Raw genomic sequence first — 16,084 nt, forward strand, 5'->3', positions numbered from 1 at the left:
ACTGTGAGAAAATAAACTTATATTTGTTAAAGTCATGCACTTGAATTTCTGTTACAGGAGCAGTATGTAAGTAAGACATTGGTGTTAAAAAAACACAACCAAAAAACTCCCGAGAATCTTGTCAAGGTGGGTGCACAGTGAGGGACATCGGGTCTGCCAGCAGGAGGGGCTGCTGTGATGCTTAAAAAGCCCTAAAGGGTTTCAGGCTAGAAATAGAATAAAAAGCCAAGATGTTGTTGTTGTTGTGTGCCATCGAGCTGAATACAACTCACAGCGGCCCTATGAACAAAATATCTGAACCCTGTTCTATCCTGTGCCATCCTCACACTTCCTGACACACAAGCGCTCATTGGAGCAGTCACTGTGTCAATTCACCTAAGTTGAGGGTCTTCCTCTTCTTCGCTGACTCTCCACCCTTCCCAGAATCATGTAACTGCTATAACTGAGGCACCAGCAACATGAGATCCTGGAGACAGAAATTAGTTCTGACTGCAGGGACCTGGGTAAACCAGGTGAGGAGCAGAGATCTAAGCAGGCTGAGACGGAGTCTGCGCGCCCACAAGTCTGGCAGATAATTTTTACCAGACCAGAGAGAATCTGCAACTCCTAGGCCCAGGGTCCCTTTAGGAGCAGAAGGATTCTATTGCCAAATAATGTCTTCCAGTTGGGACATTAATGGAAACAGTGGGAAAGTTGGGTCCCCTCCCTACTTGTGCCCCAGGGGCTCACAGGACCAACACCTTTGATGAGATCCGGCTGGCGCTTGGCCCTCAAATATCAGCCATTGGAGCAGGATTGGGAACACAAAGCAGCAGCCCCCAGAAGGGCAGGAAATGGATGGGGCAGGGAGTCCGCGGGAAGGAAGGAAAAGGTGGACCTGGGACAACAGACACCAAAGAACCGGGGTCTGTGAGGCTTTGAGACCTGCCTCCCTCCTCTCTCCACACCCATCTCCTAAATCCTTGGAAAATGCCGGGTGTGGGAAGAGCGAGATTGAGAGGGTAGCAGAGGAGGCTCCAAGCATTATGAGAAAGAATGATCTGTGCTTTCCAGTCCGATGGCAGAAGAGCAAGTCCCCACTGCTGTAAGCACAGAAATGAGGAGGGGAGAGAATAAATCTGCCGCCTGGTCTAGTGGATTCAACTCATTGCAACTCTTCCGGACAGAGTAGATTACAGGGAATCTGTAGGGTTTCAAAGGCTGTGATCTTCACGGGAGCAGACGGCCACATCATTCTCCTGGAGAGCAGCTGCTGGGTCGTAAGCTGGTATGTGTTTAACCACTGTGACAGTGATGATCCCCAAGAAAAGAACCTCACTCACTCACTGCTATGGCGTTAGAATCAACTCATAGCTGAGCCTCCACTGGGTTTCTGAGGCCGTAAATCGCCTGAGAGGAGCCATGATGGATTCAAACCATCAGAGAGAGGTTAGAATACTCCAAAGAGGAAGGTTGAATTAGCAGCACAAGGCCCTACAGAGAAGGTCATTTGGTTGAAGAAGGAGCAGGAGATATAAGTGTATCAAAAGCAAACCTTGCTAGAGTTGGAAATGCAAAATTGTTATTGTTGCTATATGTAGCTTGCGACTCATAGCGACCTTATGTACAACAGCCCTAAACTCTGTTCTGTCCTGTGCCAATCGCACTGCCTCTGACACACCCACCCTGATCACCTCAGTCACTGAATCAATCCACCTCATAGAGGGCCTTCCTCTCTTGTGCCATCCCTCCACCCTCCCAAGCATGATGTCCTTCTCCAAGGACCGGTCTCTCCTCACAACATGTTCAAAGTATGTCAGATGAAGCCTCAGAATCCTTGCTTCCAAGGAGCCACCCGATTTAACCCTCTCCAGGATGAACCTGTTTGTTTTCTTAGCAGTGCATGGCACCCTCAAAACTCTTCTCCAGCACCACTGCTCAAAGGCATCAATTCTCCTTCTGTCTTCCCTAGTCATTGTCCAACTCTCTGATGCATAACAAGTGATTGCAAAGATCATAGACTGTATCAGACGCACCTTAGTCTCCAGAGAGACACCATCACTCTTCAGTACTTTGGAGAGGTCCCTAACAGCAGACTTTCCCATCGCAATACATTTTTTTTTATTTCCTGGCTACTGGTGCCAAGAGTTTTGACCGTGGAGCCAAGAAGACTAAAGTTGCTGATAATCTCAATCTCTTCACCATCCATCCTGATGCTGCCAATTGGTCCAGTGGTGAGAATCTTTGTCTTCTTGACACTGGGCCTCAATCCATACTGAAGGCTGCAATCCTTGACCCTCTGCAGCAAGTGTTTCAGGTCCTCCTCAGTTTCAGCAAGTAGGGTTGTGTCATATGCATAACGCAGTTTGTTAATAGATCTTCCACCAATCCTGATGCCACACTTCTCATAGAGCCCAGCCTCCCGGATAATCTGTTCTGCATACAGGTTGAAAAGGTATAGCGATAGGACACATGCCTGGCGTACGCCTTTCCCAATTTTGAACCATGCAGTGTTTCCTTGCCCTGTTCTGATGACTGCCTCTTGGTCTAATAGGTTAGGAAAAAAATCTGCACTGGCTGTGGTGAAGGGGACTTTTCCTTCATTGGGACTGAGGGATAAAATAATAAAACAGGACCAAAGCTTTTCTCTCTTCCTTGGACAGGAACATCATGCTTGGATAGAAAGGAAGACCCTAAAGCAGAAGGATTGACAGAGTGACTGCTGCAGTGTGCTCCAGTGTGCCAGGAAGTGAGAGGATGGCACAGAACAGGACCAGGATCAGATCTGCTGTTTATGGGGCTGCTATGGGTCGTACACAGTAACAAGAAACCTTTTCTCACACATCTATCGGATTTTATCCTGGTGGCAGAGTAGCTATGAGAGTGATTCAAAACCAAAATCCTCCCTCCACCCCTTTTCTCTCTTTTTTTGAGAAAGGTGTAAATGGAGGCAATGGGCCCGTGGGAAGGAAACTACCTGAACATTGGCACCCTCTGGTGGCAGAGACATTAATTGCATTAAAGTTAAGAGAGGACGTGGAGTAGAAGGGGTCAAGTTCTTCTTTCCTTTTTGCGAAGAAAAAAAAAATTGATTAGATAGACTGAAAAGTTTTTGAGAAGCATGCCTACTGGAAGGCACGACTTGGAAACAAGATTTTTCTCTGTTCATTGCTAAACGTCACCATCATTACTTTCTTATACGCGTTGGACAAGCAATCAGGAAGGGACGGTCCTTGGAAATGGGCATCCTGCTTGGCAAAGTGGAGGGGTCAGCTCATGAGAGAAGATGCCCAAGAAGACAGCTTGACACTGCGGCTGCCATAATGCGCTTAAGCACTTCGGAGACTCTGAGGACGGCGCTGGCTCAGGAAGGGTTTTTCTGATGGACACTGAGTCTCTATAAGGAAGGGCTGACCAGGCCCCACACAACAAGACCCCCTGCTCTTTCTTAGCCTCACATGCAGTGAGTCCAGAGGCCTTACGGTACAACTTGCTAAAACTTAATCCATTCTGATTACTCCCCATCACCTCAAACTCCTAGTCCAAGTTACCCTCTGTTTGCAGCTGGAAAATGCCAGAAGTTTCCCAAAGGCTTGTCCTGTTTTCAGAACGGGTACACCCACCCATTCTACCAAGTCGGTGTGTGTGTGTGTGTGTGTGTGTGTGTGTGTGTGTGGTGTGTGTGTGTTTACCTTTAGATTATTTTTCATTAAACACCTATTCTCATCACTGTTGTTAATGACAAATCAGAGCCCCAAGTTTAGTGCCGTTAAACAACAATAAGGGAGCTCTGGTGGCCTAGTGGCAAGAAGCTACACTGCAAACCCAGAGACTCACAGTTTGAATCCACCAGGTGCCCTGCTGGAGAAGGAGGGGCAATCTCCTCCTGTACCGGTCAGATCCAATTTGACGGTGCACACATACACAAAATAATAAAATAAAATAAAAAATTTAAAAAATAATCATCATCTCTTACCTTTTTCTGCAGGTCAGGAATTTGGCCAGGGCCCGGCTGGGCTGTTCTGGCTTGAGATGTCTCATAGGGTTCAGTTCAGATGGTGATTGGCACTGAAACTGGCGACCAGCGCAGCACGGGGTGGCAGGCATTTCCTCTCTCTGTTAAGTCCCTCCATGCGGGTTACCTTGGACTCGTTCCTCGTGTGGCAGACTGAGAGTAGCTGGATTGGTCACATGTCAGACCTGATTAGACAAATTCATATATGATGTAAATAAGGCTTTAACCACTTTCCACATTCACTTAAGTGTTTCTTGCCATCTTTGTCCCACTCAAATTGTGTGTCAACTTGGCTAGGATATGGTCCCTAGTTGTTGTTTGTTGTTAAGTGCCATCGAGTTGTTGGCAACTCATAGCAACCCTATGAATGAAAGGTCTGGATACTTGTATAATTTTCATCCTTTCTCCAGGTTCACAGGGTTTCCGGAGGCAAGCTATTTTGGAAGTGGATGCCATTCCTGCTTCCAAGCTTGTTTTAACTGGGGAGATCCACCAAACACTGGAAGCAGGAGCGGCATCCACTTCCGAAATGGCTTGCTTTCAGAAACTCTATGTATGAACAGTGCTCAGGCCTTTCGTTCATAGGGTCGCCGTGAGTCGTCTGCGACTCGATGGCACCTAACACCAACAACCACCACCAAACACTGTCCACCATGGGTAGCCATTCTCACATTTGACACATCAGTGTCACAGTGTTCAGCTTCACAGCAACCAAGGTGTGATCAAGCACTAGTTGCTGTTTTATGTTGTTATTAAGGGCTGTCAAGTCAGTTACTACTCATAGTGTCCACGTACCAGGACCAGAACACTGCTGGGTCTGCACCATCCTCACAACCCTGCAAGGCTTGAGTCAGCCCCTCTCACTGAGGCTCTTCCTCTTTTCTACTGACCTTGCACTTCCCCAAGCATGATGCTTTTCTCTACGGACTGATGTTACCTGCCTGGTAACAAGCCCAGAGGACCTATGAGGAAGTCTCACCACCCCTGCTTCTAAGGAACATTCTGATTGTCACTTCCTCTGAGACACTTTTGTTCATCACTTAGTCTTAGATAGAACAGATTACCTTCTATAGTGTAATTTAACATAATGGAACTCCTTCAGGTGAGGACAACAGAACAATGCCTGTGAGGATGACCTAGGACAGGACAATGCTTTATTCTGTTACACACACAGCTGTCATGCATCACAGCCAACTAGACAGCAAGTAACACACACCACCACCTCCTGATCTCTAGTGTAATCACCTTCCATAATGTAATAGGTAGTAATCAGTGAGTCAGGCAGTTGAGGTTACACTAGTATAGACTGGATCCTAAACCTCCTAAATTAACTTCTGAGTTACAAAAGGCCCAGAACCGACACAAACATGCATGGGGGAGGCAGAGGACACTTGAGAACTGTCTACTGCCAAGGAGCCCTGATGGTCACCAGCAGACACCCAGAAGTAGAAAAGACTCCTACACAAGGAATCAACACAACTGAGAACTCATTTGGACTTTTTGCTACCAGAACCAGATGGAAATCTATTCCTGTTTTTTAAAAATCCAACCACTTGCAGCATTTCCCTGAGGGCAGCACTAAATGATTAACAGACACTCGGGGAGGTAGAGGACGTTTGAGAACTGTCTCCAAGCAAAGGAACCCACAGGGTCACCAGCAGACACCAGACAGAAGAAGAGACTCCTCAAAGGAATCAACTCGGCTGAGAAAGGGATTTGGAACATTGACGGAACAGGAGGAAATGCCTACCCCTCTCATTTCTGCTTACACTAGGGCAAGATCCAGTTCATATCCGCCTCTGTAGTTTTCTAAATACCTTTTGATCTGTTTGCCTACTCAATGAAGAGCCATTTAATCCTATACTAAATTGCAGCATCTTAAAATACAGTGTAGTAGTATGATCATGGGCTCATCAGCTTCAGGTGCTAAAATGCCTGGATTCAAATCCCAAGTCTTACAGAAACTACCTGTGGACTTTGTCCAAGAAACTCTGCTAAACCTCCATTTTCTTGTCTGCATAATGGGCCTAGTTGTAGTACCTACCTTTCAGGATTGATGTGAGAATTAAACAAGTTATTCTAAACAAAACTTTTCCAAGAGTCCTAACTTAAACGAAACACCACATATGTGTCAGCCATTGTCAACTCTCATGTCTTGGATTAAGAGTTATATTTATCCATTGTATTTTCTTTCTTTAAAATTCATTGTTGTAAAGAGATAATTTGCATACAATTCATCCACTTGAAATGAACAGTGTAGTGATTTTTAACATAATCACAGAGCTATTCTAATTTTGGAACATTTCATCACTCCAAATGAAGCTCTGTAACCTTTAGCAGTCACCAGTGGAAAGATTCACACACTCAAACGTCTTGGCATGGTCAATAAAACACAAATGGATGTCCTTCTGGTTTTCTCTGCTTTCAGCCAAGACTCATCTGACATCAGCAATACTCCACATACCATGGCTTCTTCTAAATCCAAACTGAATTTCTTGGAGTTCTCTGTTGACGTACTGTCGTAGCCATTCTTGAACGATCTTCAGCAAGATTTTACTTGCATGTGATATTTGTGTTATTGTTAGGTTAATTTCCACATTCTGTTGGATCACCTTTTTTGGGAAGGGAAACAAATATGGACCTCTTCCAGACAGTTGGCCAGGAAGCTATCCTCCAAATTTCCTGGCATAACTTGATGATCATGTCTAGTTCTGTATGTGTTTGTTGCCATATGTCATTTGGTATCCCATCATTTTTTAGGGCCTTCATTTCCAAAATACTTTGCTTCTGGAAACTCTGTGAACATGGAGAAACAATGAAAGTTATACAAATGTTCAGGTTGTTTGAGTCTACGACTCAACGACAATTAACAACAACGATAATGCCTTCAATGCAGCTTGAACTTTCTTCATCACAATCAGTTCTTGATCATATACTACTACCTGAAATGGTTCTGTGACCACTAGATCTTTTTGGTGTAGTGACTCACTGTATCCTTTCATGTTCTTTGGATTCTTCATGGATCATTTGGGCTTTTGCCTTTAGTGTCCTTCAGTTTTGCAACTCAAGGCTTGAATTTGTATTTCTGTCCATTCAGCTAGAGACATGCTGAATGTGTTTCCTCCTCTCATTTCATAGGTCTATTTGACTGTGTGGGTCATAAAAAATTATGACTAACATTGAGAAGAATGAGAATCCCACAACACTTAATTGTGCTCATGAGAAACCTAGAGTAGACCAAGAAACTGTGGTACAAATAGAGTAAGGAAACACTGCATTAAAAATCAGGAAAGTTTTATATCAGGATATGTTCTTTCTCCACACCTATTCAATCTGTGTAGCAGAACAAATCATTTGAGAAGCTACACTATTTGAAGAAGTATGTGGCATCAGGATCAGAGGAAGACTCATCAACAATCTGATTTATGAAAATAACACAACCTTGCTTGCTGAAAGTGAGGACTTGAAGTACTTGCTGCAGAAGATCAAAAAGACTATAGCTTTCAATATGGGTGACATCTTAACATCAAGAAAACAAAAATCTTCCCCATCAGGCCAATAGGCAGCATCATGATAGATGGAGAAGAGCTAGAAATTCTCAATTACTTTATTTTGCTTGAATCCATAATCAGTACTTTGACACTAGTAGCCAGGAAAGCAAAAGATATATTGCATTGGGAAAGTCTGCTGTGGTGATCTCTCCAAAGTGCTAAAGAGCACAGATGTCAGTTTGAAGACTAAGGTGTGTCTGATCCAAGTCATGGTCTCTTCAATCACATGTTGTGTATGCATCTGAAAGCTGGACAATGAATAACAGAAGAACGATGCTTTTGAGTTCTGGTATTTGAGAAGAGTGCTGAGTATCTCATGGACTGTCAAAAGGGCCAACAAGTAAGTCTTGGGAAAAGTGCAGCCAAGGTGCTCCTCGGAGGCAAGGACAGTGAGGCTTCATCTGACATACTGTGGGCACATTGTTCAGAGGGACACTCCTCGGAAAAGGGCATTATACTTGGAAAGGTGGGAAGGTCAGTGAAGGAGAAGACCCTAACGGAGGTGAGTTGACATGGCGGCTGTAATGGTGGGGTTGAGTGTGTCCGAGATGAGGGCTGCACAGGATAGGGCAGAGGTCAGATCCACGTTCATAGGGTCACTATGAATCATAGTCAACTTGATGGCACTGAACAACAACAACTACAGAAAGTTCAGCAGAAGGCTCCTCAAATGTGAGGATGGTGAGACTTGGTCTCGTGTATTTTTGAAATGTCATCAGGTGGGACCAGTCCCTGCAGGAGCACATTGTAATTGGCAGAGTATCAGTGAAAAAGAAGAACGCCTTCAAAGAGAGTAGTTACAACAAGGGGCTGAAACATAGCAATGGCCATGACAATGGTGCAGGACAGGACCATGGTCCGTTCTGTTGTACCCAGAGGCAATATGAATTGTAACAGACTTAATAGCATCTATTAACAACAATAATAGAAGGGAAGAGAGAACCTCTAATCTACTTTCTATCTGGACTTGTCTATAGCTGTTGTACTTTATGTCTTGTATTGTTTCATTCTTCCCCCGCCCCCCTCTTGTTGTGTACCATTAAATCAGACGTGACTGGCACAGGAGGAAATTTCCCTTCCTTCTCCAGCGGAGCATCTGGTGGATCTGAACCCAGCACCTTTGGATTGTAGCTCAGCTTGTTGCCACTAGGCCACCAGAGCTCCCTTTCTTGTTTCATTCTTGACTGAAATTTTTCAACTTTTGGTGCTCCACTCACAACAATAAGTCAAAACGTCAGCAGTTCAAACCCACCAGGATTTTTCTGTAAAGGATTTAAATCTTCATAGAGGCCTGCTGTGAGTCAGAATAGACAAATGAGTGTGTGTGTGTGTGTGTGTGTGTGTGTGTGTGTGTGTGTACACAGAATGAGAGAGAAATAGGAGATTTCTCTTAAGGAAATGGCCTCTGTATTCATTGAGCCTAGTACTGTAATGTTTGTTGAGCATGGTAAGTCCCAAGCCCATAGATCAGACAGCAGGATAGAACCTTCACCTGTAGCTTGTTGTGGTTGTTGTGCACCGTCGAGTCGGAACCGACCTACAGCTGCTCTTCCGGCGGATTTTCAGAGGCAGTTGATCACACAGGAGGAGATTTCCCAGCCTTCTCCTTATGAAGCAGCTGGTGTCCTCGAACTCCATGCCTTCGGAATTGCAGCTTAAGTGCTGACAAAAGCCAAGACTGGCAGATCAGAGAGCAAGTTGCTAACTTCTTAGACTGATGAATCCAAGAACAGATGGCAATATGGAAGACCACCTGTTCAAGTGCAAAGAACCAGAGGTCAGTTAGTGTCATTCTAGATCCATGATCCTGATCAAGCAAAATTCAAGCAAGCTCTGCCAGACATCTATTCACAGTTGATGCAGGCCACCCGCCACCCCAGGAAACTCTCTTTCTGCTGACTGCTTCTCACAGCAGATCTCATCATGTAGATGATCACGTTATACTTGGTTTCATCAAAGGAATGACAGCTTCACAGAAAATCTCAACAAAGGAATCACCCACCAAACCAGAGAATCAGACACACAATCTTAACCACCACAGTCACACTGCAAAGCAACGGACTTTAACATTCTACTAACATTCTACCTGGCTCAGGGGATACAGCCCAGCCTTTAGGGAGCCTGTGCGCTAGTAAACAACAAATAAATTGGGGGCCAGAGGGTCCAAAAAATGTTATAAAAATATGTATGGGGGCACTTTCTGTGGGGTGGTTGAGAAGGACCTCCCTGAGGAGATGCTGGAGCTGAGACCTGAGTTCACTTTGCTTGAGAGGTTTCCAGGAACTGGTCTCGTCCATGTAGGAGCCCTAGCAGCCCCATGGTTGACCTTGGGATGACAAATGAGGTGAAGAAAGAGTCCAGCAGTATCACTAGTGGCCATTGTATTATTAGTGGTCTGTACCTAGATGACCCGCCTGCCTGGCCTCATTTACACTGGTAAATCTTTTTCTTCCTCTATCAAACACAGGACACATATCTGGCCTGTTAACAGACGTGTAGGAGCCGCACGCAGGATTATGAAAATACACCAGATACACTCAGAGGGAGGTGGGGAGTCCTTCCTGACAGAACACAGGAGCAAGCCGTGTTGTCAGACATTGGCTGTAGTGTGATCACAGGAGCACTGTGTGGACATTGCATGTCTCAGCAACGGGCATGACGGAATTCTGTTCATGGAAACTGTCCACAGAAACACCTTCTTTCTGTGATGCCCGTCTTCCTTTCACGTCCTGCACCTTGCACCTTCATCCATCTCCCAGCATGCTTCCTTCCCACTGTAACTCTCTTGCCTCTTCCCTCTTTTTTTTTTTTTTTTTGGTGAGAAAAATTTATTACATTTAGAATTAGCCCGCTGGACTCAGTTTAGATGATCCCAATTTTGTTGGCAACATCCAAAGCATCATAATCAGGAGCAAGTCGAACATAGGCCTTCTTCTCTCCATCAGGCCTAATCAAAGTGTTGACCTTGACCACATCAACGTCATAGAGCTTCTTTACAGCTTGTTTAATTTGGTGCTTATTGGCCTTGACATCCACAATGAACACGAGTGTGTTGTTATCTTCTATCTTCTTCATAGCTGACTCAGTGGTCAGGGGAAATTTGATGATGGCATAGTGGTCAAGCTTGCTTCTCCTGGGGGCGCTCTTCCGGGGGTATTTGGGCTGCCTTCGGAGTCTCAGCGTCTTAGGCCGCCGGAACGTGGGTGACGTGCGGACCTTTTTTTTTTTGGCTGTGGACGCCCTTCAGGACGCCTTCTTGGCCTTCAATGCCTTTGCTTTGGCTTCAGTTTTGGGAGGGGCAGGGGCTTCCTTCTTCGCTTTCAGGGCCATCTTTGTAGAAAAGCGCCTCTTCCCTTTTATATTCTCTTTCCTCTCCCACCTCCATCTCTTCATTCCTTTCACTGTCTCATTCCTTCATTCACCCTTTCTTCCTCCTTTCCTCTCGCCCCATTCTCTTAGTTCCTCAGCACCTCATTCCTTCCCCAATTCTTTCTTCCAGTCTTCTTCCTCTTCGTCACCCCATTTTCTCCACTGCTCTTTACCATTTGTCTGATTTCCTCACTGTCTTTCAACTTTTTTTCTCTACTCCTTTTTTTCCTTTTCAGTCTCACCTCTTCTTTCCCTCCCAGCTCCTCTTTCCTCACCTCTGATGATGCCATCTCCTCTACTCCTATCCTCATGGCCTCCTCTCCCTCAGTCTCCACCTCTCTCTGTTTCCCCTCACATTCAATATTATTATTATTATTATTATTATTATTATTATTATTATTTCATTATTTTGTGCATGTACCGTCAAATCGGATCTGAGTGGTACAGGAGGACATTGCTCCTCCTTTCCCCGCAGAGCCTCTGGTGGATTCGAACAGCGTTCCTCTGGGACTGCAGTGCAGCTCGCTTCTTGCCACGAGGCCCCCAGAGCTCCCTTCTTCTATATTCTCTTCACCTCTTTCTGCTCCCTCCCTCGCTGCCTTTTCTCCTTCCTCCTCCCTCCATCTTCAGCCCCTCTCCACCTCGCCCACCCGGCCCCGCCCCCTCCGCGCTAGTCCCCGCCTCCTCCGCGCCAGGCCCCGCCCCGGGAGGTCACGGGGTCGACAGACGCGCGGCGCCCGTAGCGGCTGCTCCAGTCACGTGGTCACGTGACGCGTCCCAACATGGCGGCGCCGTGGGGCCGCGGCGTCGCTTCTTGACGGGGCGGCCGGTAGCCGCCGGGACGCCGGGCCCACAGTCTCGCTCTCCGTCTCGGCTGCGCCGCTCGCCCGCGGGGCCGCCAGCCCTCGCCGGCCCGGGGCCATGCAGGAGAGCCAGACCAAGAGCATGTTCGTGTCCCGGGCCCTGGAGAAGATCCTGGCCGACAAGGAGGTGAAGCGGCCCCAGCACTCGCAGCTGCGCAGGGCCTGCCAGGTGGCGCTCGGTGGGTGAGCCGCCCCGGCCGCGCCCCGGCTTCCCCACGCCGGCCGTTACCCCGCCGGGCCTCCGCCCGGCCTCCTTTTCCCCCCGCCTCGCCCTCCCCCGAACCCCGAATCCCCACCCGCCCGGCCTCCTCGTTCTACCCCCGAGAGAGAGACTCATTCCCAGGAAGCCCAGGACTGGCCCAAGGTCACCTAGCAAGTTGGGGACAGCCAGGGCTGGTTCCCCCACCTTGCAGCCCAGGATTCCTGCCGTGACTCGTCGCTGTCCTGTTTCCCGGTTCCTCCCCTCTCCTAAGTCCTCAGAAGCCCAGCGCCCGGCCCTGAGTTGTCTCTTTACCTGGGTCCTGCTGCTTCGGGCCTCCCAGGTGGACCGAGTAGGTGGGAAGAGCTTCCCAGCTGCTCTGGGGGAACCCCTCAAGTGTGCTTTTCAAGTGCCTGATTGATGGTCTCCCATCGTTCTTGACCTTAAGGAAGGAACGTGCACAGTTACAGGCGTTGCAGTTTGCAAGAAGTCTGCTAATACTGCTTGGCCCACTAAAACGAAGGGTCAGCGAAGGCGAGGGTATTTGTTTCATTCTCTGCTCTCTCCCCCGCACTTGGAACAGTGTCAGGCACATAGCATATGCTCAGTCAATATTTGCTGATTGGATGGATCGGCAGATTGTGGAAAGAGAGAGCCTGGTTAGCAAACAGCTAGTTAAACCTCTTGATAGTTGATGGCAACATCAACATCCTTTTCGTTTCATTCGTGGAACACATAATTAGCAAATACCTACAGTGTATCAGAAACAGTAGTAAGCACTCAGGATGGACAAGGTCTCTGCTGGTACCGGGCTTGGACTCCGTTTCCCAAAAAAAAAAAAGTCAGTGCTGTGGGTCTGAACTGACTCTTAACTGACTTTCCAGCGGGTTTTCAGAGGCTGTAAATGGCATCCGAGGCACTTGCCCATCTTGCCTCCACAGAGCATCTAGTGGATTGAAACTGCTTGCCTTTTGGGTTGACGGTGCAACTGCATATCTACTAGGCCAACACTCCCTTAGGATCCAATAAGCAAGACTAAATAAGAAAATAATGTGCTTTTAGTACTCATACTAATAAGAACATAAAAGAAATGCAATGGCGAGTACCCGAGATCCGCTTTAGATTGGGCAACCTGGAAGGTAATGGAAGGTGCTAATTGAACTGATTATGGAAAGGCAAGGATTACCTACTGCGCAGATTTTTAGGGGAAATGCCTTTAGGGCAGTGAGATTAACAATTTGGCCAGAGCTTTGGGATTTTTTTTTTTTTTAAAAAAAAGGCCTGGTTTTTCTAAGCTGAATGAGCAGATAGAAGCTTTGATTTTTGTCCCAGATTTTTAGATCTTCCCTCCCCCCTTCTTTGATGGAAGGTATGGAGTAGGGATTCTTCTCTTGAAACCCAGGAATGAGTTTCCTGGAGAAGAAGGACCATATGTTTATTAGATTTTCAGAAGGATTGAAACTCCCTCGGTTAACAACTCTTTCCGTAGAGGCCCTTGTCATTAAGTGCTCTCGAGTCAGATATGACTCAAAACGACCCTCTTAACAACAGATTTGAACCCTGTTCTATCCTTTTCAGATAATCTGAATCTGGAAGCAGTTGTATCTTTGTTAGTTAACCTGCAGTCACTTTTGACTCGTAGTGACCCAAGATGAAACTGAGGAGGAATGATAGGAATTTACTGAGATTTTGTTAGAATTTTAGAGCTGTTATATGCAGACTGTCAATGCTAACTATTGGATATTGTTTTGTAAGCATGATAAACACTAAAAAGTAGTTTGATGGTTAGACAAAGGAATATTTATTTAAAGCTACTTTGAAATCTGCCTAGGCACTGTCTGCTCAGTGTTCTTTCTGTGGAAATTTCAGGCTGTTGTCTGGCAGAAGTAGCTTCCTTTCTCCTTCAGGAAACACCTTAAACATAAAATTTCAACCAAGTTGAATGTTACGTTATTGAAACATTCTTTTACAATTGTGCTATAATGTAAAGAATTTATTAGATGAAACTTTGTTCAGAAGTACATATCTTTCCAGCCAAAATTGTGGAATGCATGCTCAGTGTATTGGAAGTAGGTTCTAAGAAATGGCCTCATGTCGCTAGCTGCCGTCGCGTTGACCCCGACTCAGAGTAGCCTCGGTACAAAGCAGCACCAAGGTACACCCTCGCTGGTTGGTGAGATAGGGTCCTTTAAACCTGTAGGATTTTCACTCACTCACTTGCTGCCAGTTCATAGTGGATCTTGCAGTGGGTCTTCAGAGACTGACTTTCAGGGGAGGAAGTTGGCCATCTTTCTGCTGCTGTTGGATTCAGACTGTCAGAAAGGTACCACCTTATGCCAGAGAGGCACAGCTCCTGCCACAAGAACTCCTTAGGGTGTCACTGGCTAATTTTTATTTCTTGAATTGTGAATTGAGTGAAGATTTAACAAAACATACTGGTTTTTCATTCAATCATGCATCCAACTTTTGTTTTATAACATATTACAATACTTACAATTTAAGCAGTCTTTTCCCACTTCCTCCCTGTTATTCTCATTTCCATTAATCTGTCCATTCTACTCCTGCCTGCAGAACTATATCCTTGGGCACATGCTGCTCCTTGGACTTTGTATGGTCGGTTATTCTGAGGTCTGTATGTCTTCCTGGTGTTATTGATCACCTTCTCAGCCTGTGTATTGTTTGGCTGATAATTGAGTCAGTGATGTTCTCTTCCAGGTTTGGAGGGTGTCTAAGGGATGTAGTCTCAGAGTCCCACCAGTCTCTATTGGACCCGTGATCTTGGGCATTCTTATGTTTTTGAGTTTTGTTCCACTGACTTGATTTTTGGAAGTCGATCACCAAGCCTTTCTTCCGTGTCCCCCTTAGCCTGAAAGCTCCACTGAAACCTAGCATCACAGCAACATTGAGCCTTTGCTGACTGTGCTTGGGGTTCACTGATCAAGAATCTAACTCGCAGCTCCTACATCATGAGAATTCTACCACTGAACTACCAGCGTTTCCCTCCTTAGTCTAGGTGGCATGGATGCTTGTCATTGTCGGCTACTGTCGGGGCACCTGGGTGTGATGTTGACTGCTTTTACTACAGTGGTAGGAAACACAGTGTATAATCTGGAGATCTATCACTTTGCGTCTCAGACACAGTCGTGTGTCCAGAAGTCCCATTTAAATCGATATGGTACGAAAATGGCTGAATCAAGTATCAGAAGCATTGCAGATGGCCAGCATTTCAGAGATGACCATGTGTATAGATTTAGATTATCATGAATTTTGATAAGCAGAACTGTAAAGGGCTCAAAGTTGAACCAGGCCTAGATGATATTAAGCACTTACAGGAAATGATTTTCATAATCTGATTCCACCAGTTGTAATATACTGGGGGAGGGAGTCAGGACTGCAGAGACTGTATAGTTAATTTTTTTTTTTTGCACTGGACGAAAGACTACCAGAGTTCAAATCTCCTGCTTGCCACTTTGTACATTTGCAGTCTTTAACAAGTTCTTTCATTTTCATACCTCTCTTATATGGCTATTATAAGGATTAAGTTATTTGACGTGCTCAAAGCACTTGTTGGCATGTGGTAGTTGTTCACTAAACACTTGCTACATGATTATCTTAAGAATTAGATCCTTTAAATTGAGGCAACCACAGAAAATTAGAAATGCTCTGATTCAATATTCTTACTCCTCTTCATTCAGAAATTACTTACGGCTTTATTTGGAGTGTGGATACAAAAAAGTAAGAATTAAATTACGAAGGAGCTCTGGTGGCCTAGTGTCAAGAAGCTGCCCTGCAGTCCCAGAGGAACATGGTTCAAATCCACCAGATGCTCTACTGGAGAAGGAGGGACAATCTCTTCCAGTACCAGTCAGATCTGATTTGATGGTACCCACACAAAATAATAATAATTTTTTTAAAAGTTTAAAAAAAAAGAATTCAATTATGTGATTAAAAGACTAAGTTTGTAGGTGTTCACTGGATAAGCTCAATGAAGACAGCTTATTGCTGGTAAACCCAGTGATGATCGGGATAGAACAGGTTTGGAGGAAATCACAGAGATTCTTCTACACTTAATGCTAAATGCAGAGATAGGGACTGCCTGATTCAGAGA

General features: G+C 45.7%; 1 protein-coding gene across 1 annotated transcript in view; it reads left to right on the top strand.

Annotated features, from left to right (window-relative positions):
* The first annotated feature begins 11,835 nt into the window (after positions 1 to 11,835).
* The window catches only part of ARFGEF2 (ADP-ribosylation factor guanine nucleotide-exchange factor 2 (brefeldin A-inhibited)), a 97,204-nt gene continuing 92,955 nt past the window's right edge, over positions 11,836 to 16,084 (top strand). Inside the window, exon 1 of the mRNA XM_006881619.1 lies at positions 11,836 to 11,956. Within this exon, the coding sequence (XP_006881681.1) occupies positions 11,836 to 11,956 (121 nt within the window). The remainder of the gene's footprint in view (positions 11,957 to 16,084) is intronic.

Source organism: Elephantulus edwardii, unplaced genomic scaffold (genome assembly GCF_000299155.1).
Source record: "Elephantulus edwardii isolate Elephantulus edwardi_28Jun2011 unplaced genomic scaffold, EleEdw1.0 scaffold00015, whole genome shotgun sequence".
Lineage (NCBI taxonomy): Eukaryota > Metazoa > Chordata > Mammalia > Macroscelidea > Macroscelididae > Elephantulus > Elephantulus edwardii.